The sequence below is a fragment of the Mobula birostris genome, chromosome 1 (genome assembly GCF_030028105.1).
Source record: "Mobula birostris isolate sMobBir1 chromosome 1, sMobBir1.hap1, whole genome shotgun sequence".
Lineage (NCBI taxonomy): Eukaryota > Metazoa > Chordata > Chondrichthyes > Myliobatiformes > Myliobatidae > Mobula > Mobula birostris.
Genome location: NC_092370.1, coordinates 238928471 through 238955109, shown reverse-complemented (window position 1 = coordinate 238955109; position 26639 = coordinate 238928471). Strand labels below are relative to the sequence as shown.

Here is a 26639-nt window from a genome sequence, read left to right as displayed (position 1 = left end):
TCCATTAGCCAGAAGAGGATGTAGATTAAAAAATATTTAAAAAGCTCCTATAATAGAGTTGATTGGCGTCCACCTTGGAGCAAAGTTTGAGATGAAATTTATTACTGGTTTTGATAGGGGAAAGGTAGAGTGTAGCAGATGATCCAAGGTCCTCTGGACACATTTTATAATTTTATGCAGGATGTGAGGTGGTGTGAGTCGTTTTGATTTAGAATTCACTACCTGTAGGAGTGTGGCAAGAACCAGTACCTTCAAAAGGGATTTGAATAGGCACCTGAACTTGCACGTGTACTTGGGAAAGGAGCAGGGAAATGGGATTGTTCTACTATGACCTAGAATGTACTGGATAGGTCTAGTGCAGGGGTCCCCAACCTTTTTTGCACTGCGGACCGGTTTAATATTGACAATATTCTTGCGGACCGGGGGGGGGGGTGGGTGCGGTTGGGGAGATAGGGTTGCCAACGGACAAGAGTAGCAGTCAAATACGTTGTGTTTACCCGGAGAAAGACTACAATGACCATGAAGCCTTGCGCAGGCACCAGTGCGCATGCGTAACCAGCGTACGCGTGCATCTGCCGATTATTTTTTTTTTTCCTCAGGGGAGGACAGGGGAGCTTGAAGTAAGTGTTGAACGAACTTCCAGTAGAAGTGGCAGAAACAGGTTCGATATTATCATTTAAAGAAAAATTGGACAGGTATATGGACAGGAAAGGAATGGAGGGTTATGGACTGAGAGCAAGTCGGTGGGACTAGGTGAGAATAGCGTTCGGCACGGACTAGAAGGGCAGAGATGGCCTGTTTCTGTGCTGTAACATCATAACATTTTAAGTAACGTTTGGATATTAAACACACCGCATATTTTCCCCGTATGAACATATAAAATCATTGCAACACACCTATATCACTGAATCAGTGGGAGCCCTGGGCTTGTTTCCCTGCAACAAGACGGTCCTATCGGGGGGTGATGGGAGACAGCGATACTCAAAGGGGGTTCCTTATGTCCAGTCTATTCCACAATTTAGTTTTCGTTGCATTCATTGCAAAAAACTCCGCTTCGCAGAAATATGTTGGAAGCAACGTTTTTGGTGCTTTTGTGGCTATCTTAGGATATTCAGCCTTGACTTTGATCCAGAATGCCAGCAGAGATGTTATGTCAAACATACTTTTCAGCCCGCCATCATTTGCAAGCTCGAGGAGTTGATCTCCTTCCCGCGCTGACATGGATGACGCGCGGATAATGACCTCGCATGCGTAATGGCTCAACAGTGGCCATGACAAGGAATGAGGAAAGGTGCAGCTGACTCATATCGCCAAATCATGTCGTTTCCTCATGGCCCGGTAGCGCATGCTTTGCGGCCCAGTACCGATCTGCAGCATGGTGGTTGGGGACCGCTGGTCTAGTGGCCTTCCTCAATATATCATAATTCTATGATTCTTGTGATGAAAAATGCTTTAACAAAGAACAGATGTGACATCCCATATTAAACACTGTTTTAAACTATAAAATCAACTTTCAAGTTGAATTTCCACTTCATAGTTTACAACCTGCCTAGTTGATATACTGTAATGATTTGATGCTGAGATTAGGATAAATATTAGGACAATGTTGTTTGTGTATTTTAAAACAAATCTTAGTTTGAATTTCTGATGACTGCTCTGGAGTATCTTGTCCCTTATGCAAATATAATTATACTATATTTGGATCTCAGCAGTTTAAATTTGTTCTTCTAATACTGCCAAGCTCTTTCTTTATTAGCACAAAACATGGTGGTTGAAATATTGTCCACATTATCAGATTTTGTAGTTTGCAAGTGAGTTTTCCCGTTGAACTGAATGATAAAAGCAAATTCTAAGTAATGACACCAGATAGACTAAGCACTATGCCATGAGGAGGAAATCCTCTATTCATTTCTCTAGTTTTTAGAGGGCTGATGTAGAGCAACATTCATAAGCAGCTACTCATTCAGCAAAAGCAATAACATGCCAAAAAAAATAAGGAAACACATGGTATTCAAAGTCTCTGGTTTGAATTTTAAAAGAGCTCTCTCAAAGGGTGGTGTAGTGTTTTCATCACATACACATGGCTGGCTCCTGTTGATATGACGTCATGTCATTGAAATTATTTACAAGTTATTATAGTGTTGGTATCAGAGGTTTTTGCTCAGCACAGCAGATGTGGTATACCAGTATATTCCTAACGTCTTTTCATTAATGTAGGTCACAGGAGGCTGTTGCCTCTTTCTGGCTGGAAAAGTAGAAGAAACTCCTAAAAAGTGTAAAGATATCATAAAAACTGCTCGAAGCTTGCTGAATGATGTGCAGTTTTCCCAATTTGGAGATGACCCCAAGGTTGGTATTAATTTTTATTGTATTTTAAGGACATCTGCATTCCCCTGTGAACAAAAAGATCTTCTCATCACAAAAATCTTTTGTGTTACCTTTCTGTGGTGGTATTGCATTGTGTTACATGTTATTTTTCCTCTGTCCTCCCCTACGTGTGTTAAGAGCTGGGGAAAAATATTGCCTTGGTTTTGATTGATTAATATGGTTTCCTAGTTTGAAGAATGTAAACTTTATTTTTGTTTTCAGCAATAGACCAGTTTCTTTAGTTCTGAATAGGTTTAATATCATCAGCATTTGAAGTGAAACTTTTTAACTTAGCTGCAGCAGTACATTGCAATACATGATAAATATAGGAAAAAAACAATTACACCAAGTATATGTGCAAATTAAATAGTTAAATTAAAAATGTTGTGAAAACAGAAATAACATTTTTTTTAAATGTGAGATAGTGTTCATGGGTTCAGTGTCCATTCAGAAATCGGATGGCAGAGGAGAAGAAGCTGTTCCTGAATCACTGAGTGTGTACCCTTAAGCTTCTGTACCTCCTTCCTGACGGTACCAATGGGAAAAAGGCTTATTCTGGGTGATGGGGGCCCTTAATAATGGACGCCACCTTTCTGAGGCACCGCTCCTTGAAGATGTCTTGGATACTATGGAGGCTAGTAACCATGATGGAACTGACTAATTTTGCAACTTTCTGTAGCTTCTTTGGATCCTATGCAATACCAGACAGTGATGCAGCCTGTCAAAATGCTGTCCACAGTACATCCGTAGAAGTTTTCAGGTGTTTCAGGTGACAAATGAAATGTCCTCGAGCTCCTAATGAAATATAGCCATTGTCTTACTCTCTTTGTAGCTGCTTCGATATGTTGGGACCAGTTGAGATCCTCAGATATTTACACCCAGGAACTTGAAACTGCTCACTCTCTCCACCTGTGATCCACCTATGAGGATTGATTCCTTTGTCTTACCCTTTCTGAAGTGCACAATCAGCTCTTTGGTCTTACTGACGTTGAGGGCAAGGTTGTTGCTGCGACACCACTCAGCTGGATGGTATATCTCTCTCCTGTACACCTCCCCGTCTCCATCTGAGATTCTGCCGACAATGATTGTATCATCAGCAAATTTAGAGATGGCTTTTGAGCTGTGCCTAGCCACAAAGTCATGGAAATAGAGAAAGTAGAGTATTGGGCTAAGCTACATCCCTGAGGTGTGCCAGTGTTGATTGTCATTGAGGAGGAGGCGTTAATGCTTTTCTGGTTAGGAAGTCGAAGATCCAATTACAGAGGCCCAGGTCCTGTTGCTTTTCGATAAGCGCTGTAGGAATGATGGTGTTTAAACGCTAACCTATAACCAATAAACAGTATCCTGACATAGGTGTTTGTATTGTCCAGGTGACCTAAGGCTGCACGAAGAGCCATGGAGATTGTGTCCACGTAGACCTATTTTGTCTGTAATCAAATTGCAGTGTGTCCAGGTTCTTGCTGAGGCCAATCTCTCAAAGCATTTCATCACCATACTTGTAGTATTTACATGAACCTGTAGTGATGTTGTACATAAAATTCAGTACAGAGCCCCAATGCTGTTTTAGTCTGATCTGTAAACTGCTGCTCTCTCATTTTCTATGTATCAAGAGTAGGAAGGCTTAATAGATAGAAAGAATTAGGAGGAGGAAACCATTATCATAAAAGTCATCTTTAAAATCCTTGATACATCATATCTATGTGATTTAGGTCTTGGTAGTTGCACTGTTCTGCAATCACTTGTACTCTTCTTGGGCAGACCCTTGGGGTTGTGAATGACTTGCTTCCACTCCAGTTTTGTGAGTTCTGAGAACTACATACTCCCCCATTTGTGGGGCAGATGATGTGGGATCAGTTGGGTGGGTAGTTTGCGAAGTTGTCCACTCTTTTGCTCTCTGAGGGTTCTTGTTCTTGAGATCCTTGTGTTCCATCTGGAATGCTTCTTCACTTTAAGTGGTCATGGGCCAGAGAAAGGCAAAGCAGTAGCACTAATAAAACAAGCTTCAATATGCCAGTTAATTAATGTAACTTTCCTTTATCTCTGTGTTGGTTCAGCTGCATGTGCACCAGCAAGACGATAATTATTTTCTTTGTCCAGTAATTGGGTCCTAAGTTGGAGCAATTTAATCTGAGAGTTTGCTCTAAAAGAGCTTCTAGACAACTGAGCAGTATTTTCCACTGAATCTAATCTAAACTTTGATACTGAAATGTTTAGTTGGGTCGCAGAACATCAGTGATATACAAAAAATAGTGATACTATTTCAGGTAAATGATTTTAATTGTTATTACACTACATTTGGTTTCGAAAAATTGGGTTATCTGAGCCAGATGGAAGTTTGAGCTTACTGTCCTCTTTGCACATGTTTTTAAAAATATTTTCCTTGTTTTTGAATTAGGAGGAAGTCATGGTTCTGGAGAGAATACTACTACAGACAATTAAATTTGACTTGCAGGTCGAACATCCCTATCAATTCTTGCTTAAGTATGCTAAGCAACTAAAAGGTACTGGAATTGCATGTTTATGCTGAGAATGTGCAGTCTTAATTTTCTTTCACTTCTGTTTGCTGCTTTAACACTGCATGGCTTAGCAACGTGAGCACATATTTCAAGCAAAACAACTCAGGTGGTTACATGTTTCAAATACGTATACCAAAAATAAGGACTGAGAAAAGGCTTTTGATGTTAAGCATTAATAGCAATTAAAAATAAAGAGATGCAAAATTCACTTGAGAGCTCAATTTTTACCATATGGTTACAAGGTTATTATGTGCTTAAAGTTTATAATGTGGTAAACCACAACGTTTGAGAAATAAATTGACCATCTGGATCCTTATAATGAGATTGTAGTCTTGAAATCAATGTGCTGACTTTTCATTGTATGGGTTTGTTTGATTTGCGCATGGTGATGCTGAAGACCAGCCTGTTCTGTGTGATCTGTGAGATGTTCACTCTGAAAACAATGGCTTCCTTGGTTACTACTCAATATCTGAATATGTGTTAGTAATATGGGAGGCTAAACTCTTAATTCCTGATGGATGAGGTCACATCCTTTTATTGACCTAGCAGCTGTCAATGTCTTGTAAATGCACTCACCAATATGATGTCGAGGCACAGAAATCAAAGTAGTTCGGATTTGATCCCAAGTTCACATTTTATGGACTTAGTGTGATGCTGCAATGCTGGGATAGATGGGCTTCTGTCATAAGGCTGGAGTAGATAGTGGTGGGTTTAAACTGCGAGGATACTGATGGATCTCTGTTGGCTTTATGATGGCTACCTCTGGATGGAAAAACTTTCCACAACCTTCTGTGTTACAAGTTCACCAACTTCTGCATGAAGAAATTCCTACACACTTCAGTTTTAAACGTTTGCCCCTTTTATTGTATGCATATTCCTTTATTTGACACTCTCCAAAAAGAAAATATCTCAATCTATCCTGCCATGCCCCTGCGGAATATATTTCTGTAAGATCACCCCCTATTCTGAAATTATGAATTTATGAGATTTGTATTTGGTACATGGCAATTAGAAACTACATTCGTCTCCTGTTTGGTTTCATCCATCCAACATGGAGTTGGTTGTCCTGCAGATATTTGATTGCACTTTCATTTAAAATAGCTTGTCCCTGTTTTCACAGTACCTCCTCTTAAGGTTTGATTCTTGCTGGGGTATATTTCACAGGGCGTTCACATTTGTTTTTGTTCACCAAATGCATAGTTTTGTTTGGCTGTGACACCAGTTATTCACATCAAAATTAATTGAAACATATAAAATTCTTAGAATTTGATTAAACAGATGGTCAGAACAGCTTCTCCTACTTGAAAGGTATGAATCACATACCAAGGATACAAAAGCAGTTTTCTGTATTACACACGTGTATTCCTGGCTTTGATATTAAACCAATGTGGTGCATTTACATGTGTGCAATGTTTTGGGGGCATTTGCGGGATCTGGACTTGAAACATGAACTGCTACAGTACATTATGTAAAATAAATGTTATGCACAGTCTTAACAATCGTATGTAACCTGTTTGAGTTATATGAAGGAAGTGTCCAGTTTAGAGTCTCAGAGCCACATGTGACCACAGAGTTCTAACAATCTTGCTTTGGAAGCCACAGTATGACGAAAGGGGTTGGAGTTCCATTCTGCTTTTTTGTGGTATTGTTTACTCATTTGCTCTATTTGAATTTTCTGGCATTGAAGATAATGGTGCCCGAGGAAGATGGTGTAATGCTGAGCCTTTCTAAGGCATTGGTTAGATTGCATTTGGAGTATTGTGAGCAGTTTTGTGCCCCTTATCTCAGAAAGGATTTGCTGCTGGTATTGGAGAGGTTCATGAGAATGATCCTGGGAATTAAAATATTAACATTTGAGGAGTGTTTGATGGCTGTGCCTATACTCATTCAGGTTGAGAAGAATCAGGGGCAATCTCATTGAAATTTGTCAAGTATTGAAAAGCCTTAATAGAGTGGATATGGAGAGGTTATTTCCTATAGTGGGGAAGTCTAGGACCAGAGGGCACAGTTTTAGGATAGTAGGACATCCATTAAGAATGAAAATGAAGAATTTCTTGAGGCAGAGGGTGATAAATCTGTGGATTTCATTGCAACAGATATCTGGTGGCCAAGTCATAGGGTATATAGGTTCTTGATTACTGAGGGTGTCAATGTCAAAGGTTACGGGGAGAAAGCTGGAGAATGGGATTGAGGGGATAATAGATCAGCCACGATGAAATGATGGAAAAGACTTTAAAGGTGCCAAATGACTTAATTCTACCACTTTGCCTTATGGTCATGACACTACAAACTTGGTTAATAAGAATAAAGATTTGAAACTTATGGATATGCCTGGGGGCTACATGAGTACTGAGTCATGGATATGGACACTTCAGATCAATCAAGGGCCATGTTCAGAAGCCTAGATAAAGTGAAACTTAATGTAAATTAATGACTTGTAAAGGGGAAGAACTTCCTGAGATGTATGTTTTTCAAAGTTGGTGTGGTAGTAACAGGGATGGTTGCACTAAAGTACTAATTTATTTTGCAGTAGCTAAACTCTAAGCTTAAATCTAACTTACTTTCTTCTTGATTCATAGGTTTTGAGCTTAGAGGTTACACATAATGTTAGTCCAATTTTCTCTTTCTGCAGGTGATAAAAACAAACTGCAAAAGCTGGTGCAAATGGCCTGGACCTTTGTAAATGACAGGTAAGCAATCTTTTGAAGTGTACTGTTCTTAACATAGCCATGAAAGGCTGATCATACATTAATAGGATAAATTCATTATGTTGGTTTTGGATTTGTTTTTCATATGCTGCTTTGCAATAGCTCCTTTAACAGTGTGTTAATTTTTTTCTTTCAGTTTGTGCACTATGCTATGTCTTCAGTGGGAGCCTGAGATTATTGCAGTGGCTGTGATGTACCTAGCTGGCAGGCTGTGTAAATTTGAGATCCAGGAGTGGTCGGCCAAGCCAATTTACAGGCGATGGTGGGAGCAGTTTGTACAGGATGTGCCTGTTGAATTACTGGAAGGTACAGTTTACAGTCACAAGATCACAAAGTTATCATGTGGAAGGAGGTCTTGCAGCCCATTGTGTCTCAGCTAATTTTTGCACAAAGACAATCCCTTTAGTTCCACTCCAGATGCTGTCCCAGTAGCTCTCCAAAGATTTTTATGTTTTTATTTAGTCTAAAAGCACTAAGAAAATGGTATCATTTTTTTAAAGTAAGCATGTGTCTAAGCTAAGATGTATTTTAACCTATGTGTAATTTAACCAATAAAGTTCAAAGTAGATCTTGTGTTATTCTAGAGCACAAGTAGTTATTTTTCTAAATATTTTGTTGTAGCAAAAAATAAGGACACCATAAATTAACTAACTAAATCAATAAAAACTAAGATAAAAATGTGAATTCCTAATGTTCCTTGATAGTTTAGTTATTGAGATAGCATTAATTCTTGGAAACAAACTTTTGCTATTTTTTTTAATAAGTGACTAACTAGCCCTTTGTGGAAGAATTGGAGTCCATGGGATTAACCAACTGAGTTTAGTCATATCTTCAGTTTTGCTAAACATTAAACAAAATGGAATTTGTTGTAAAATATGTGTATAGTTCCAAGTTAATTCATTTGATTGAATCAGATACTGGGCCTCTATCTAACTTTGCTACCAAGAAATGCTCTGTAATTGCCCTGTTAGCACTGATACATTGCCTTCAGCCTTTCTGTTGAGGAAAAAAGTGGTGATAATGATTATTGTGTCTTTTATAACCCTGCAACTTCCTTGGCCAGGGTGCCTTCTAACCAGTAAAATGGAGGCACTGTTGGCAAATGACAAACTACTGGAAAATGCATGTGTGATTGATGAAGCGAGGACAGTATAAGTTTTGGCTGGGATCCCTGCAATGATTATCAGTGGGCTAGAGAAAGAACATCTATTGGAATATACTAGAGTGGAGGTTCCCAACCTTTTTTATGCCATGGCCCTTTACCATTAACCAAGGGGTCAGTGGACCCCAGGTTGGGAACCCTTTTAATAATAGATCATTAATGGTCATTTTCATAGAAGAGAAAATCTCCTTGGATTGGTGCAAACTGCATCAGGCTCACCATACATTTTTTTCCATATTTGATTGAATACCTGGAGTGTTTTCTCAGCAGGTTTCTAAAGAGTAGTTAATTTTACTGCCATTCCACCAACCCTGCAGTTGCTTAAGACTGTCTTGGAGCTGTTTTATCCTTTTCTAAACCTGTTGTAGTACAAGCTAGATTTTAAATAATGTTTCTCTCAGGATTTAAAAAAAATATATTGGGTACCAGGACTAGATCTTAATATTTTGTTAAACATGCAGTGCCTGATTTCCTAAGTTAGGACTTGGTTTGCTTACACCAGCTACGTTATTGACTGATGTATTTCAGACCTGCCTGCTGTTTTAATCAAGTTACAGCAAATGATGTCTGGCTTTTGGTCTTGTGCAGATATTTGCCATCAGATACTGGACCTCTATTCCCAGGGTCAACAGCAGATGCCCCAGGCCCCCCAGCACCAGTTAGCAGCAATCCCGAGTTTGGAGCAACCACTACCACCAGTACAGGTGCAGCAGACCAAGAAACTTTCGCCTCAGTCGACACCACCTCGACAGATCAAACGAGCTGCGGTGAGTGAAATGCTGTAAATGTGGAGTCACTACTTTCAGTTCAATGTCCATTCAGAAATCTGATGGTAGAGGGGAGGATGCTGTTCCTGAATCGTTGAGTATGTGCCTTCAGGCTCCTGTACCTCCTCCCTCATTGTAGCATGTCCTGGATAATGGATGCAGCCTTTCTGAGGCATTGCTTCTTGAAGATGTCCAGGATGCTGAGGTGGGTGTGCTAGTGGCTATGATGGAGCTGACTGAGTTCACGACTTACTGCAGCTTATTTCACTCCTGTGCAGTGTCCCACCCTGCCATACCAGATGGTGATGTAGCCGGTTAGGATGCTCTCCACAGTACATCTGTAGAAATTTACAAGTGTCTTTGGAGACATACCAAATCCCCTCAGACTCCTAATGAAATATAGCCACTAACCAAGTATAACTTGTGTCTTAATTCTTCTGTTTTTACCTAGAAGGTGATTGTACTGTTTCTATTATTTGACAGGCAATTCAGTGGTATGTTGAATCTAAGAATTTTTGTTTGTTCTCTTCCTCTGTTAGGTTGCTTCTCCAAAGGAAGATGGCAAGACAATAGGTATTGTACTTTTGGATTATAATTATCTTCGTAGTCACACATTCATTTATCATCCAGGATGTTATTTTTATGTGAGACATAAGCTCAATAAAAGAAATGAGAGACTTAAAAAAAAATGTTCTTTTATGTTCATGACAACCAAAATTAGGAGTATTTAGATTTTCCAACTCCTTTGCTCTCAGTCTGTAGCCTTGATTGTACTTCAGTAGCTCATCCAAGTACACTTTCAATGTGTTTGGTTTTTTCCACACTATCCTTTTGGGTAGCACATTCCATACCCACACCACTTGTGTATGAAAGACTTTCCTCAATACTATTCCCTAAATATTGATGGCTCTGCTAAGGGAAAATAGGCCTGTAATTTACATCCTGTCTGAGTGGCTCATTATTTTGTACAACTCAATTAAAATGTCTCTCAGTGTCCTTATTCCAATGGAAATTACCTTGGTGTAGTCGGCCTCTCATAACTAATTCCTTGGCACTGGCAACACCAGCACCCTCTGGTGTTATCAAATCCTTCATGTGATATGATAACCAGATCTGATTTATTAATCCATCTGAGTGTGGTTAGTATTTTATGCATTTCTGGTATGGCACTTCTGTTTTTGTATTTTGTGCCTTTACTGTCTAAAACACAAGGAGCTACCTTAACTACCCATCACACACATTTTAAGCATCTTTTGTCACAATTTCTAACATTCCCTGATTCTCTATACATGCTCTCCTCACATTTACTATATATTATTAACCAATCGATTCATACCTTCCTGTCAGCCACACTGCCTATTTTATAATCATGGCCCCTGCATTTCGATGTGATTCAATATGTCATATGGAATGCATGGAGCTTTCTTACCTCTGTGGATTTCTGCTGCACAGATCCATCCTGTCAATAAAGCTTCCACTAAACATTATGGAATCCCTCTTAAAGGAGTGAATAGAATATGTAGAAAGGAATAATGATAGATAATGTAATAATTAGTCAGCATGGTTCTCATAGGCAGAACTCTTTCTTGACCAACTTTTGAAGAGGTATCAAGAGTCAACAGTGTCTCTGTCAATGCAGTAGATGTAAATTAGGAAGATTTTCAAAGGTCTTTTTTATAAAGTTTCTCAGAATAGATTAATGAAGGTGGTCAGAAATTGCAGTCAATGGGCAATTGCAGAATGGATGAAAGGTAAAGTTAAGTCCAGAGAACCGTAGATGTGAAGGAGTATCAAGGGTTGGTTGGAAAGAGGGAAAAGAAAGGAAATATGGCAAAATAACTAAAAACCCAGGAGGCCCAACAAGAGTTTAAAGGTTGTAAGAGTGCTTTCATAGGAGAGTAGAGGGGGCAGCAGATGTCACTGATGGGCAAGATTAAGGAAATTCCAAAAGCATCTTGTAAGTATATAATGATAAAGCAGGTAACAAGGCAAGGGATCAGCCCATTGGGGGTCACAGGAGCAATATCTACCTATACAACTCACTGAAGGAAAGCATATGGTAGAATCTGGGGAGGGGTAGCAGTAAATGGAGGGTAGTGTATAGATTAGATGTTCCCAACCTACTATAGAAGGCGAGGGAGAGATTGCTGGGGCTCTGACAGATTTTTATATCTTCACTAACTACAGGTGAAGTGCCAGATGACTGGAGGACAGCAAATGTTGTACCTTTATTCAAGAAGGGCAGCAGGGAAAAGCCAGGTAATTACAGGCCAGCGAGTCTAATGTTATTGATAGGGAAGCTACTGGTGGGAAAAATTGAGGAACAGGATTCCTCTTGGAAAGGGACTGATTAACCAAAGGTGATCAGCATGTTTATATTAAGCTGGGATACTGTGTGAACAATTTGACTGAAAAATTTTGAAGAAATAATATCTGTATTGATCAGAACAATGCAGTAATGTAGTCTACATGGATGAGAGTATCACCTTTGACAAGATCCCAAGTGGGAAATTTTCATAATGTCAGAGCCTGTAGTGTCTGGCAAATTGGATTTGAGATTGGTGGCAGCGGGCAGTGGTTGAGGGTTATTTTGGTGAAGGAAAGGCTATCACTGATTCATACTGGGACCCTTTCTGTGTTTTACACATTTAATTTGGATATGAACATCATAAGTATGATGAGTACATTTGCAGATTACAAAACTTGATATTATAATGAGGAAGTAGTCTTGGGCTGCAGGACAACATTAATAAGCTGACAATATGAGAAGAGCATTGGCAGATGGAATTTAACCTTGATATGTGTGAGGTTTCAGAACAAAGTCCGTTTAGAATGTGGATGAGGAGGAATTTCTTTAGCCAAGGAATGGTGAATCTGTGCAATTTGTTGCCACAGGCAGCTGTGGAGGTCAAGTCATTGGGTGTATTTAAGGTAGAGGTTAATAGATTCTTGATTAGTCAGGACATGAAGGGATATGGGGAGAAGGCAGAAGATTAGGGTTGAGAAGGAAATGGATCAGCCATTGAAGAAATGGCAGTGTAGACCTGATTGGCCAAATGGCCTAATTCTGCTCCTATATCTTATGGTAATGGACCAATAGAGCAAGGGCATTCACATTGAAGAGTCAAGGGAGTGCCGAAGAAGTTCAGAGATCCCTCTGGATCCCAAGGTAGCAGGGGTTGGTAGGTGATTAAGAAGGCATTTGGGAAGTTTCAGCCTTTGACTGGGATGTAGAATATAAAAGCAGCGGCATTGCGATACAATGATATAAAATATTAGTTGAACCACAGCGAGAGTGCTCTGCACAGTTGAGGTCCACACACGATGAGCAAGGTGCAACTGCTCTCGAGAAGCTGCAGAGGGGATTCAATGGGCTCTTGCCTGATAGAGAGTATTTCACCTGTAAAGAGAGACTGGATAAGATGGGTTGTTTTTTCTTGGTTGAGAAGGCTGAGGGGTTGGCTTACCTGAGTTATACCACATTGAGGGGTATAAATAAGATATAATGGAAAGAATTTTCTTCCACTCGAGTGTGGTTGAAATCTAGAATGCAGTCAAAGGGTTGCTGGAACAATATTTAAAAAGTAAGAACAAAAAAAACTGGAATTGCTGAGGTATGTGGGTCAAATGCTGGAAAAATTAGATTGGATGGGTGATCAGTTTGCAAATGGTGGGCAAAAGTACTCTGATTCCATGATGAAGCAGAAAGTGAAGAAAGAAAGATACTCACAATAGAGAAGTATTGAATAATCCTGTTGTACAAGGGTTCGTGCTGGAATTACTATTGTTCACAGTTGACATTAATCATTTAGAATCTGGAACCAAAAGTAATTTCTAAATTTCTCAGTGAAACCAGGTGATGTGTGGTGAGAGGAAGGGAAATGATTGGTACTGAAAATCACAAATAAAATTATAGATGATGAAAGCAAATGAATTGTTTGCATTTATTTTGAGAGGACTTGAATATAAAACCAAGGATTTGGTGTTGGGCTTTATAAGGTGTTGGTCAAACCACATTCGGATTATTGTGAGCAATTTTGGGCCCCATATCTAAGGAAAGATGTTATTGGCCCTGGAAAGGATTCCAAGCAGGTTCACAAAAATAATACCAGGTATGAGAGGCTTTTTGTATAGGAGTGTTTGATTTCTCAGCACCTGTACTCAGTGGAGTTCAGAAAGATGAGGGAGAATCTTACTGAAACTTACTGACTACTGAAAGGCCTGATTAGAGTGGGCATAGAGAGGATGCTTCAAGAGTAGAAGAGTCTAGGATGTAATGGCACAGCTTCAGAATAAAGGGATGACCCATTAAAATTAAGATGAGGAGGAAGAGGGTGGTGCCATACGGGATAAATCTGTGGAATTTATTGTGACACAGGGCTAAGGAGGCTGTCATTGGCTGTATTTAAGCAGTGATGTCCTTGATTGGTAAGGGGGTCAAGCATTATGGGAAGAAGGTGAGAAAATGGGATTCAGAAGAAAAAAAGCAGAACTAATTGAATGTGTGAGCAACCTTGATAGGCTGAATGACCTAATTCTGCTCCTATATCTTGTGACCTTATCAGCAGGTGAGGGTCTACACCTGATGTGAGCTAATACACCTTAGTGGGATCAGTAGAAGGCCTCCGTTACTTGTAGGTGAGAGTTTAGGCAGCTAGGGACTAAATTAAAAAGTAGAACTAAAAGAGGTGGCAATCTCTGGATTACTACCTGAGCCACTTGCAAATTGAGTCAAGAAGATTAGATAGTTAAATGTGTGGCTCAAGAATTGTTGTGGAAGAAGTGGGTTTGAATTCATGAGAAATTGGCACCAGTATTGGGGAAGGAGGGAGCTGCACCAATGGGACGTGCTCCATCTGAACCGCATTGGGACCTGGATCCTAGCGAATCGCATAAGTAGGTCTGTGGATAGGGCTTTAAGCTAATAGTAGCGGGGTGGGTCAACAGATTGGAGAAGCATGGATAAAGTAAAAGAATAAAGTGTGGATAAAGAAAAAGCAAAAGATAAAAAAGAGTAAAGAGTGGAGTAAAGAAAAGTGCAAAAGAGAAAAAGATTACAAGATTGTAAAAGCACACTTAGTACAAGGGCACTTTATCTGAATACCTATAGTATTCGAAACAAGGTCAGTGAACTTGTGGCACAGATCAGTACAAAGGGGTATGATTTAGTGGCCATTACAGAAATGTGGTTGCAGGGTGGAGAGGATTGGGAATTAAATATCAGGTAATACTGAAGAATAGGCAGGAAGGTAAGGGAGGTGGGTTAGCGCTCTTAATTAAGGATGAGATCAGGGCAATAATAAGAGACGATATAAGATCTAAGGAGCAGAAAGTTAAATCCAACTGGGTAGAGATTAGGAATAGTAAAAGGAAAAAAAAAATCACTGGTGGGAGTTGTCTATTGGCCACCGAATAATAACATTACAATGGCACAGGCAATAAACAGAAATATCTGAGACATGTAAGAATGGAACAGCAGTTACAATGGTGGACTTTAACGTGCACGTAGATTGGGTGAATCAAGTTGGTCAAGGCAGTCTTAGGGAGAATTTCATAGAATGCATCCGTGATGGCTTTCTTGAACATCGTGTTTCTGAACCTACAAGGGAACACATTATCTTAAATCTAGTCCTGTGCAATAAGACAGGTAAAATTAGTGATCTTGTAGTTAGGGATTTTCTTGGAAAGAATGATCATAGTATGATTGAGTTTTTCATACAAATGGAAGGTGCAATAGTTTGATCTAAAACCAGTGATTATACCTAAACAATGGACACTACAATGGGATGAGGGAGGATTTGGCTAGTGTTGATTGGGAATACAGGCTATATGGTGGGGTAGTTGAAGAACAGTGGAAGACTTTCAAAGAGATTTTTCACAGTGCTCAATGGAAGTATATTCCAGTTAAAAGCAAGGGCAGTAAGGGTGGGGAGAGTCAGCCTTGGATAACTAAGGAAATAAAGAAGGCGTCAAACTAAAAGTTCATGAGCACAAAGTTGCCAAGAGTAGTGGGAAACTGGAAGATTGGGAAGGCTTTAAAAAGCAACAAAGAACCACTAAGTGGGCAATGAAGAAAGGTACGATAGATTATGAAAATAAAACCTAGCACAAAATGTAAAAACAGATAATGAAAGTTTTTATAATTATATGAAGTAGAAAAGAGTAGCTAAAGTGAACATAGGTCCATGGGAGGATAAGAGGGGGAATTGATATTGGGTAATGAGGAAATGGCAGAGGCTTTGAATGACTATTTTGTGATGGTCTTCACAGTGGATGACACGTCTAACGTGCCAAAGAGAGATGTTATGGATGTGATGGGAGTTGAGGACCTCGGTAAAATAGCTATCACTAAAGAGGTAGTGCTGAGCAAACTTGTGGGCCTGAAGATAGATAAGTCCCCTGGTCATGATGGAATGCATCCAGGGTACTGAAAGATATGGCAGAAGTTATAGTAGAGGCTTTGGTGATAATTTACCAAAATTCTCTGGACTCTGGGCAGATCCTAGCAGATTGGAAGGCGGTGAATGTCTTGCCACTTCAAACAAGGATGTCAGCAAAAGGCAGGTAACTATAGGCCAGTTAGTTTAACATCTGTAGTTGGGAAAATGCTTGAAGCTATCATTAAAGAAGAAATAGCGAGGCATCTGTAAAGAAATGGATACATCAGGCAAACGCAGCATGGATTCAGCAAAGGCAAGTCCAGTTTGACAAAATTACTGGAGTTTTTTGAGGATATAACAAGCGCAGTAGATAAAGGGGAACAGGTGGATGTAATTTACTTAGATTTTCAGAAGGCATTCGATAAGGTGCCATAGAAAAGATTTGTCCATATGATAAGGATGCATAGAGTTGGGGGTGATGTTTTAGCAGGGATAGAGAATTGATTCATTCATAGAAAGCAGAGAGTTTGGATAAATGGGTGTTTCTGTGGTTGGCAATCAGTGGTGAGCGGTGTACCGCAGGGGTCAGTGCTGGGCCCGCCACTGTTCACGATACACATTAACGATCTGGAAGAGGGGACCCAGTGTAGTGTATCTAAGTTTGCTTATGATATTAAATTGAGTGGAAAAGCAAATTGTGCAGAAGATACAGAGAGTGTAGAGAGTAATAGGTAGGTTAAGTGAGTGGGCAAGGACTGGCAGATGGAGTACAATGTTGGGAAATGCGAGGTCATCCACTTTGGAAGGAAAAATGGAAGAGCAAATTATTAAATAGTAAAAAATTGCAGCATGCTGCTGTGGAGAGGGACTTGGGAGTACTTGTGCATGAAAGGTTGGTTTGCAGGTATATTGGGTTATCAAGAAGGAAAATGGGATACTGGCCTTCATTGCTAGAGGGATTGAATTTAAGAACAGGGAGGTTATGCTGCAACTGTACGGAGCATTTTTGATCTAAATGTGTATTGAACTTTGGCAGGACCACACATGGAGTACTCCTTATGGTTCTGGTCACCATATTATGAGAAGGATGCAGTGTTACTAGAGAGAATGCAATAAGGATTTACAAGGATAATACCTGAAATATGAGGGTATACATATCAGGACAGTTGAAGAAGCTTGGGACTTCTTTCCCTTAAGTAAAGATTAATGGATGGCTTAATAGAGGTCTTTTGAAATGTGAAAGGTTTTGACTGAGTGAATACAGGGAGAACATTTTCCACATGTGGAGTAAAGCCTACATTAGGGGCCACAAATTCAGGGTGAAAACTGGGACTGCATTAGGAATTTGAAGAAATGCTTTTACCTAAGGAGTAATGAGAATGTGGTACTCTGTCTCAGAGGGTGGTTGAAACAAACAGTGTAGATTTCATTAAGGGAACTGTGGACAAGGATGCAAAAGGAAAGGAAATAAATTTAATGCTGATTGATGAGAAAAAACAGGAGAAAGCTTGAGTGGATTATAAATGTGTGGTGACTGCCCTATTTCTTTGCTATATATAGCTATTGTTCAAGACTAAGTTGACACATACACTTCAGGAGACATTAATATTCACCTGTGCACAAGAGTAGCAAGTATTCTAGTGAACAGTTTGGATTTTAATCAGACTGCAGCACTACTTGTAAAGTTAGTTAAATTTTATTTGCAATGTTTCTCAATTCATTACAGATGTACCGCCTTCTAAAATTCCCAAACTGGAAAATCCTCATCCAGCACTTCCACCAGCGAACCATCCTCCTCCAGGTAAGTTTGTTTGCTCAATATATCACAGGTAATTGGTTTCACAAAGTTATATTTTAAAAGCAATTCTAATTTTATTCATCATATTATAATTGTTAAATTAATCTGATGTGATGGCTTGTTTTCTTATGTGGTAATATTACTTTGTGCTTTGTGTGTGAGATATTTGCACAGTGTTGTGCATCTTGATCCGGAGGTACACTGTTTAATTTGGCTGTATACATGTGTACAGTTGAATGCCAATAAACTGAACTTGAACTTCCTCTATATTTTAAGAGCTCAGTGTAAATAGGGTCCATTCAGGATGTTGCCCTTTGGTCACGAGCACTAACAATGTGTATTTACAGCTGGTATGCAGATAATGAAGTCTGGGGCATTTTTGTAGGGTGACTACTTTCAACATGTCCTAGTCTTTAGTATTTCTAATAACTCCCAAAGCTAAATGAGAGCATAATTGAATAGCTGATGCATTTTTATAAATGCATACAGTGTAATAATTTCTATAACCTGTTTTTTTATCAGCCTTACTATACTCTTTTGCTATGTACTTATAACCTTTTCAGGCAGTCTTCCAGATCAGAACAAATCTCTGCATAAAAAATGCTTATATTACTTTTGCCCAGCACCCATACCCATACTGACCAACTGTTTCTGAGAACAGTTTCATATTTGCTCAAAGCCAGTTGTGATTTTGAAAACCTTTTGAATTTCATCTTGACCTTCTCTACACAAGGTCAGCAGCCCCAGATTTGTTGACTATCCATGTAACTGAAATGCCTTGTCTCTGGTAATGTTCAATGAGTTGTTTCAACACCCCTTTAAGGTTGTGTCATTTTTGTGGTGGGGGGGGGTGCGGAGTGGCATGATTACATAGCAGTTAATGTAATGCTGTTGTAGCACCAGCAACCCCAGTTCATTCCCGGCCGCTGTCTGTAAGGGGTTTATTTGTATGTTCACTTCATGACCACATGGATTTTCTCAGGGTGTTCCAATTTCCTCCCACATTCCAAAAGATGTACGGGTTTCGAGGTTAATTGGTTACATGGGTGTAATTGGCTGTCATGGGCTTGTTGGGCCACTAGGGTCTGTTACTGTACTATATCTTTAATAAAAACAATGAAAGTTACTTCATTTTACACTTAGCCAGTGTGTATTAACTTACCTGTGTGGTTAGCATCAGAAATTGTAGACACTCATTGATCTTTCTGTTTCTGCATCCCTGTTAATATTGCATCAGTATTTCTTGGATCTATATTCTTCCAATCAAATTGTTGGAAATTAAACTTAACCTGCCATATGCCCTCCCATTTCAGCAGTCTACTATGTTCTTTTGATGCTACATATTATCCTTCTACTTTTCTGCATTGTCTGAGTTGTGTTTTCTGCAGCACTTTAATGAAGCCTAGTGTATCTAGATCATTAATTAGGCCCTCTTGGTCTTAGCTAAATAACTGGTCTATGTGAACTAGTTATCAAGTATAATTTGTTTTCAGAAGACTAGAATTTATCTCGAAAATAGTTTTGAATTGTTAGACGGCCCTAAGTACTTAATTTTATTTTCCTGACTCGGGCATTCATGTTAGCTGAAGGTGGCCCTCAAGCCAATATCTGACCTTTTTCTTCTTTCTATCAATTTCCTCATCTCTATTTCATCCACCCAAATCCTGGAAGATAATGGATTTCATGCCAACAACCCACTGATGACGCATTGCAATTGCCTCTAAAATGCTGCTCCTTTGTGTATGAGGATCCTCTGGTTATTAGGCATACTATCTGCACTGTTCCCTTATAATGTGCTTGTGTGTATGCTTGTGCCTCTGTACTTGTTAATATCTAAAGATAAAATTTGCCTCTTTTAACTTCCAGAGCGCAAGCCATCAATAAGTACAGGGACCACCATTATAGAAAGTGAACCACCTTCTACAGGAAACTCCTCTGAAGTGGCCAAAGCCACCATCCCGCCACCTCTTCTTCCTCCTACTGCACACCAACAGCCACAGATGCCCCAGCGACCTCCACCGTCTGCTGCCTATATCATGGGAATGTCAACAACTAGCTCTTACATGTCTGGGGAAGGTTTCCAGAGCTTACAATCAATGATGAAGACTGATGGACCCTCCTATGGAAGCATACCATCCTATGGACCACCAACTCATGTTCCTTACCACCCGCATGTTTATCCTAATCCATCTGTACCTCCACCCACTACTTATCCACCTAATATTCCTCCTCCTACTCCAGGATATCCTCCACCAGGGTACAATCCTACATTTTTGCCCCCTCCTCGGATTCCACCTGCCCACACGGTGCCACCTCCTCCAGGACTGGGTCTTCCGCCGACCAGCTACCCTCCCCCTACAGTGCCACCTGGGGGTCAACCTCCTGGGCCTCCACCACCGCCGCCGCCACCACCACCAGGGCTACCACCTGTAGGTGGCTTGACACGAGGTTGGCTGAGGTAGTGGACATTTATTATCCGGTAAGTGTGGAATGGCATTTGGCTTCTTGCAGGGATCGGTGTGGCCCTGAAGTCACACGGGGTCTGACAACCAGATTTACAATAATGCAGGTGCCCTTTACCCAATGACTGTACGTACTTTCCTGCTGAGTTTGCACTGTATGCTAAGTGCAGATGAATGAGTTTTTACTATTGATCACCCTCCCCTCCTGTCTTCACCCAGCTTTCTTGTTCACCTACACCCCAGTATATTCCCGCACCTTGTTCCATCTGGTGGGTTGTTTGTGGCCACGTTGCACTCAGTCTTGGAGCAGCCAGAGGAAAGTAACTGGGGCAAGATCAACATCCTGTGGATGCTGGAAATCTGTACGCACAAAAAAATGCTGGTAAAATTCGACATTTAGAAAAAGGAACAGTTAGGTTAGGTGCCTTAAACTATTGTGATGCTTGCATCCTCAAACAGGCCCCCTTATCCCATAAAGGGCTCTGGGTCAATGTTTTGCTCTCCCAGTACTTTGCTTAAAAGGCCATATTTCAACATGACTGCAAATGAAGAAGGAAAGCTCTTCGACTTTGGGAATGATCTCACCTTTGCCTGATTTTGCTGTCCACACTTCAGGAGTTACTGTGAAGGGCCCGGTGTTAGGAAGTGACTGACAATTGAACACCTTAGTTATTGCAACAGCTGTGGTCCCTGATACAGTTCAACCTGATCTCACCTGGTTAGCACAAGTTGGCTGCATCAAAGCATTGATTGCATTCTTTCTAGTATTATTGTAATATGTTCATACAAACAAGTAGTTGAAGATTTTATTTTTAAATGGGAAGATTTGTTACCCTTAAAGTCAAATTCATTTTAGGTTATTAAATATTCCTAGCTCTGCTGTTGTTCCAGCCTTCGGATTGTTCAATAAAGACGCCATGTAATACTGGGCTATGGATCTGTGTTGTTGGTAGTGAAAAAGGTGCACATTGGGGTTAGAATAACTCCAGTTCCTTTGTGATAAATAGAGTCAGCATTTCAAATTTGAGGTGGCACGTTCCAACTTTTTTTTTTTTATTTAGAGCTTGTTTTGCTGGTTTTTCATGAAAATTTCGGATGAGCACCCCCAATTACTATATGCCGTTCTCTCTAGCTCAATTGTAGGTTTGTTAACTTCTGGAGGCACCTTACTTTCTGATATCTGTCAATCTGAGATTTGAATTCTGGCCCTTGATTTGAGAAGACACTACCACTGCACTTGTGGTCGCCACGTTTATATTCCCTTGGAAATTTCTACTTGTGTTTTACTAAGTAAAATAAAGTTTTATGTGAATTTTTACTGACTTGCATTACAAGACAAGATTACATTGTCAAATGATTGTCATTCCAGTCAAGCTGACAGATTTATGCCACTTTTTAGGAAAGGATGTAGTTCGTTCAGCTTCTTGACCCTATTCTGCCACTTGGTGATTTCAATACTGAACTCTTACTTGGTACCCCTTCCTATATAACTTTTATTCATCAGAAATCAATTTAATTTGGATTTAAAAGTAACAATTGAACCAACATCAATTGTTACATGTAGAAAAGAGTTCTGAATTTCTACCTTCTGCAGTGTAGTTTGAAAAGCCCAGTTCTTTGTCTAATCCTAGATTTCCTAACCAACTGGAAAAAAAACTTTTTGGCTAATCTAAATCTATATAATAACTTGAAAATATTGATCAAATTACTCATAACTTCTGCCAGTCTCACCAAAGCCAAATAATCTTCCTTAAGATGTGGTCTTTGCAATTGGTTAAACTGTCAAGCGTGGTCTTGCCAAAGTTTTCAACTGCTGTAGCATAAATTCTGTCCCTTGTATTTCAATCTCCAAGTATGCAACTGAGTATTCTATTAGCCTTTTCATTTGTTGTTTGTACTTGTATGTAATATTTGAATATGCGTATGACTCATTGGCATTTAGAAAGGCCCCCAAGAATCCTTGGGCTTTCTGAAATAAAAGCAGAAAATTCTGGAAACACCCAGCTGGTTAGGCAGCATCTTTGGAAACAGAAAGAAAGTTAAGCTTTCGGGCTGATGAACCTTCATTAAAAGAAATACTGAAGTTTCAGTTCTTCTACAGATGTTGCCTAACGTGCTCAATGTTTTAGGTCTTTCTGTTTTTATCTCAGATTTCCAGCATCTGCAGTTTTTTTTTAAAAAAGCTTCATTTTCTCTGGACTTTTAAATGTAGGAAAGACTTTTTTCCTGGTCTCAAGGAGATGGTTCAATATTTCCTTATGAAAGTGCATTTTGCCAATTGGTTTAAAATTATTAAGATGTGTACTGTTATGACTCCATTTACATTGCTTAAAACTACATCTATCTTGGCACCAATGCCAGTTTGAACATTTAACTTCAAAGTATGCAGTTGAAGATGCAGCACAGATTATTGTAGTTAGTTTCTATCGGTTAGAGTTCTTCACCACACTCTCTACTGTATTTTGTAGGAATTTTATAATCTGTTTGTTAATTTGCTTCAGTTCCATTAACTTGACTGTCAGTTTTTTTGAGGCACTTTATGAGATGCCTACTGGAAGTTGATATAAATAAAACCTCTCAAAGCTTTCCTGTCCAGGACACTACTCACTTTTTTCCAGTTGTCACGTTCATTGGACATGATATGCTTCACAAATTTATGTGGTATACCCAGATAACTGATTTTATTTTAATGTTTAGTCACTTGATGCTAGGTTATAGACTCCAGTAATCTCTTGACAACATGATCTTGGGCTGGTTGATCTATAATTTCCTAGCATCCCTTTTTTCAAATAAGAGTCACAATTTTTTAGTCTGAAGAAACAATTTCCTAAAAAAAACTTTCTTTGTACAGTTGTCCTTTGGGCACCTCTCAGTGTCACACTTTAAAAGCTTGAAATAGAAGCCATCTGGTACTGGAGAATTTAATGCTATTATTTTCTTTATAATTGTCATGCTGAGGTCATTGTCCCATCCCTGATTCTCCAGTAACCTGGGGAATATCCAATTTGTTACCCTCCATCTCCAGTTCCATTTTTTGCAAACTGAAATACTTCAGTTTGACAAATGGGCTTTCCAACGAGTCATTGTTTCTTTTGCTTTGCATTGATTTATTCAGTTGTCTGATATAACTTAAAAAAAAATCAGTGTAATTTACTCTGTCTGTAGTATATTTGTCTACAGGTTGAATTAAGTTTATTTTTCCAAATAGCGTCAAAGCCTGAATGTAATACATGAGATTGTACTGTGAGCTGGGCTTTGATAATATTGTACAATTAGTGGCTAATACAGCCTAATAAATTTGATATTGGAGTTATTATGGCTATGCATGTGAAACTAACTTTTCTACAATTTTTTTTAAGGTTTGGTGGCAATATACCATCAATGGCCACTGTATTATGTACACCTAAACACATTAATGCAAATATCCAATCAGCTAATCACGTACCATCAACTCAATGCATAAAAGCATGCAGTCATGGTCAAGAGGTTCAGTTGTTGTTCCGACCAAATGTCAGAATCGGGAAGAAGTATGACCTAAGTGATTTTGACTGTGAAATGATTATTGATGCCAGAAGGGGTGGTTTGAGTATCTCAGAAACTGCTGATCTTCTGGGATTTTCATGCACAGCAGTCTCTGGTGTTTACAGAGAATAGTGCAAAAAATAACAGAAAAGAAAATCTATAGTGGCAGTTCTGTGGACAAAAGTGCCTTATTAATGAGAGAGGTCAGAAGAGAATGGCCAGACTGGTTGAAGCTGACAGGAAGGCGAGAGTAACTCAATGAGTTACCACAGTGATGTACAGAAGAGCATCTCTGAATGAACAACACGTCAAACCTTAAAATAGATGGACTACAGCAGCAGAATACTATACTGTGTTCCACCCCTGTACCTAATAAAGTAACCGCTGAGTGTAGATCATGGTATTCAAATCATTACTGCTGACTGGACTCTTAACAAAGAGGATTGGTAGCTGTAGGGAGGTACCAATATGACTGACAAGTGGAAGCTTACTCCTGGCTCACTACAAACTATTAAGTTGCTTCCCCTCTTGAAGGCACTGTGTCGTGCACTTTTTGTGAGTGTCTGCTCTTCCCCATTACCTTGGCAAAGTGACTGGTCCTGTAATTCTTCACAAATGGCGCTGACATTGGTCTGCCTGAATCTACATCTTTCAGGGATCCGTCAAAGGGAATCCTGAGCTATAAATCCAGTAACCAGGGTGTGCTCAAATAATGCAGAGTAGCACTTATGGCCCAATGTTGATGACTGGCCAGTTGATTCTGACCGAGATTTTTGCTCGTTTAGTCAGGCCCCCTAATAATAGAAAATTATCCTACCAAGGGAGGGATGTCAGCCCACTGCAACTATGTCAGTTCAAGAAAAGAACCAGTATGGGCTGATCCCAATTTTCAGCTCTAAATCACAATACTACAAGTAGTTCTCATAGGTTTCTCAGTCTTTGCCAGTTACTCTTAAGCAGTGAGTTCCATATCACTGCAGTTCTTTGGGTGATCACTGTCCCTCTATTCCTTAACCACCTTTTAAATCTATAATCTCATTCCTCTAAAATAAGTCTAGACACTCCCAAATTCGTAACTGAAGGGTTCATGTTGCAAATCTATAACTATCCCAAGTCAAATAATATTGCTTTTTCAGATATTTGTCACTTGGTTTCCATGGCTAGAAATCATAAGACATAGGAGCAAAATTAGAGCATTTGGCCCACCGAGTTGGCTCTATTTATTAACCCTCTCAACCCCATTCTCTTGCCTTCTCCCCATAACCTTTGATACCCTTACTAATCAAGAACCTCACAGCCCTCACTTTAAATATAACCAATGACTTGACCTCCACAGCCATCTATAGCAATGACTTCCACAGATTCACCACCCTCTGGCTAAAGAAATTCCTCTTCATCTCTCTTCTAAAGGGACTATCTTCTATTCTGAGGCTGCACCCTCTGGTCCTAGACCGTCCCACTATGGGATACATCTCTGCATCCATTCTATCAAGGCCTTTCAATATTCAATAGATTTCAATGAGATCCCCATCCCCATCATTCTTTTAAACTCTGGGTATGGGCCAAATGGCTATTAAATGCTCTTCATGCATTAACCCTGTGATCATTCTTGTGAACCTCCCCTGGACCCTCCCCTGACCTGAGTAACTTGCCTCCGAACTCCCCAAAGACTGCCTACTGTTTACAAAGCTCAAGTCAGAGATGTGATGGAATATTCTCCACTTGCCTGGACATTTGTTTGTTCATGATGTGCTCTGCATTATGATGTGGGCAATCATTGTCTTTCCACAACCATGATTGTCCTTGGCAAATTTTTCTACAGAACTAGTTTGTCTTTGCCTTCTGGGCAGTGTCTTTAGAAGACAGGTGACCCTAACCATTATCAAAACTCTTTAGAAATTGTCTGCCTGGTATTGGACTTATCCAGGACTTGTGGTATGCACCAGCTGCTCATACGACTATCCACCACCTGCTCCCATGGTTCAGGTGACCCTGATCGGGGGGGATAAGCAAGTGCTACACCTTGCCCAAGGGTGACCTGCAGGCTGGCGGGGAGGGGGGTGGTGGGGGAAGGAGCACCTTACATCTCCTTTGGTAGAGGTGTATCTCCATCCTGCCACCCTTTCATCAACATTATAGAACATAAAACGATATGGCACAGGAGCAGACCCTACAGCCCACGATGTGTTGAACCAGTCGAATTAGTAATCAAATTCCCAACTAAAAAGTATCCCTTCTGCCCACACAATGTCTATATCCTTCTATCTCCTGCACATTAGAACGTAAGGTCTCTTTCATATTTCTCCCCACCACCACCACAGGCAGTGTCCAATTGTGGAAAACAGTTGCCTGTGGAAGGTCCCAGTGGCTCTGCTTCATTAGGAGTTTGAGGAGATGTGGTATTTCATCAAAAGCTAGCAAATTTCTACAACAGTACCATGAAGAGCATTCGGTCTGATATGGGGGTACCAATGCACAGGATCAGAAAAGGCTGCAGAGAGTTGCACACAGCCAGCTCCAATGTGGCACCAGCCTCCGCTCTATCGAGGACATTTTCAAAAGGCCATGCCTCAGAGAGGAGGCATCAAGGACCCCCACTATGCAGGACATTGCCTCTGCTCATTACTACCATCAAGGGGGAGGTACAGGAGCCTAAAGATGCACACTCAACATTTTAGGAACAGCTTCTTCCACTCTGCATCACATTTCTAAACAGTCCATGAACGCTACCTCACTATTTCGCCCATTATTCCAAAGTAAATTTATTACCAAAATATGTATCATCATATATGACCCTGACTTTCATTTTCTTGTGGGTATTCACAGCAAATACAAAGAAACACAATAGAATTAATGAAAACATAGCAAATATGGACAAATGACTGATGTGCAAAAGATAACAAAACTGCAAAATACAAAAAAAGAGAGAATAAGTATCAAGAACATGAGTTGTAAAG

General features: G+C 39.9%; 1 protein-coding gene across 5 annotated transcripts in view; it reads left to right on the top strand.

Annotated features, from left to right (window-relative positions):
• Positions 1 to 23476, top strand: part of ccnk (cyclin K) — a 45191-nt gene extending 21715 nt beyond the window's left edge. For 2 of the 5 annotated variants that reach the window (XM_072274257.1, XM_072274267.1), the window contains exons 4-12: positions 2218 to 2349; positions 4763 to 4868; positions 7495 to 7573; positions 7728 to 7897; positions 9342 to 9520; positions 10060 to 10093; positions 11708 to 11779; positions 17627 to 17701; positions 19565 to 23476. In XM_072274257.1, coding sequence (XP_072130358.1) covers positions 2218 to 2349; positions 4763 to 4868; positions 7495 to 7573; positions 7728 to 7897; positions 9342 to 9520; positions 10060 to 10093; positions 11708 to 11779; positions 17627 to 17701; positions 19565 to 20160 — 1443 coding nt within the window. In that variant the 3' untranslated portion in view covers positions 20161 to 23476. The remainder of the gene's footprint in view (positions 1 to 2217; positions 2350 to 4762; positions 4869 to 7494; positions 7574 to 7727; positions 7898 to 9341; positions 9521 to 10059; positions 10094 to 11707; positions 11780 to 17626; positions 17702 to 19564) is intronic. The other 3 variants (XM_072274276.1, XM_072274295.1, XM_072274286.1) reach the window with 3 other exon arrangements.
• Positions 23477 to 26639: the final 3163 nt, after the last annotated feature.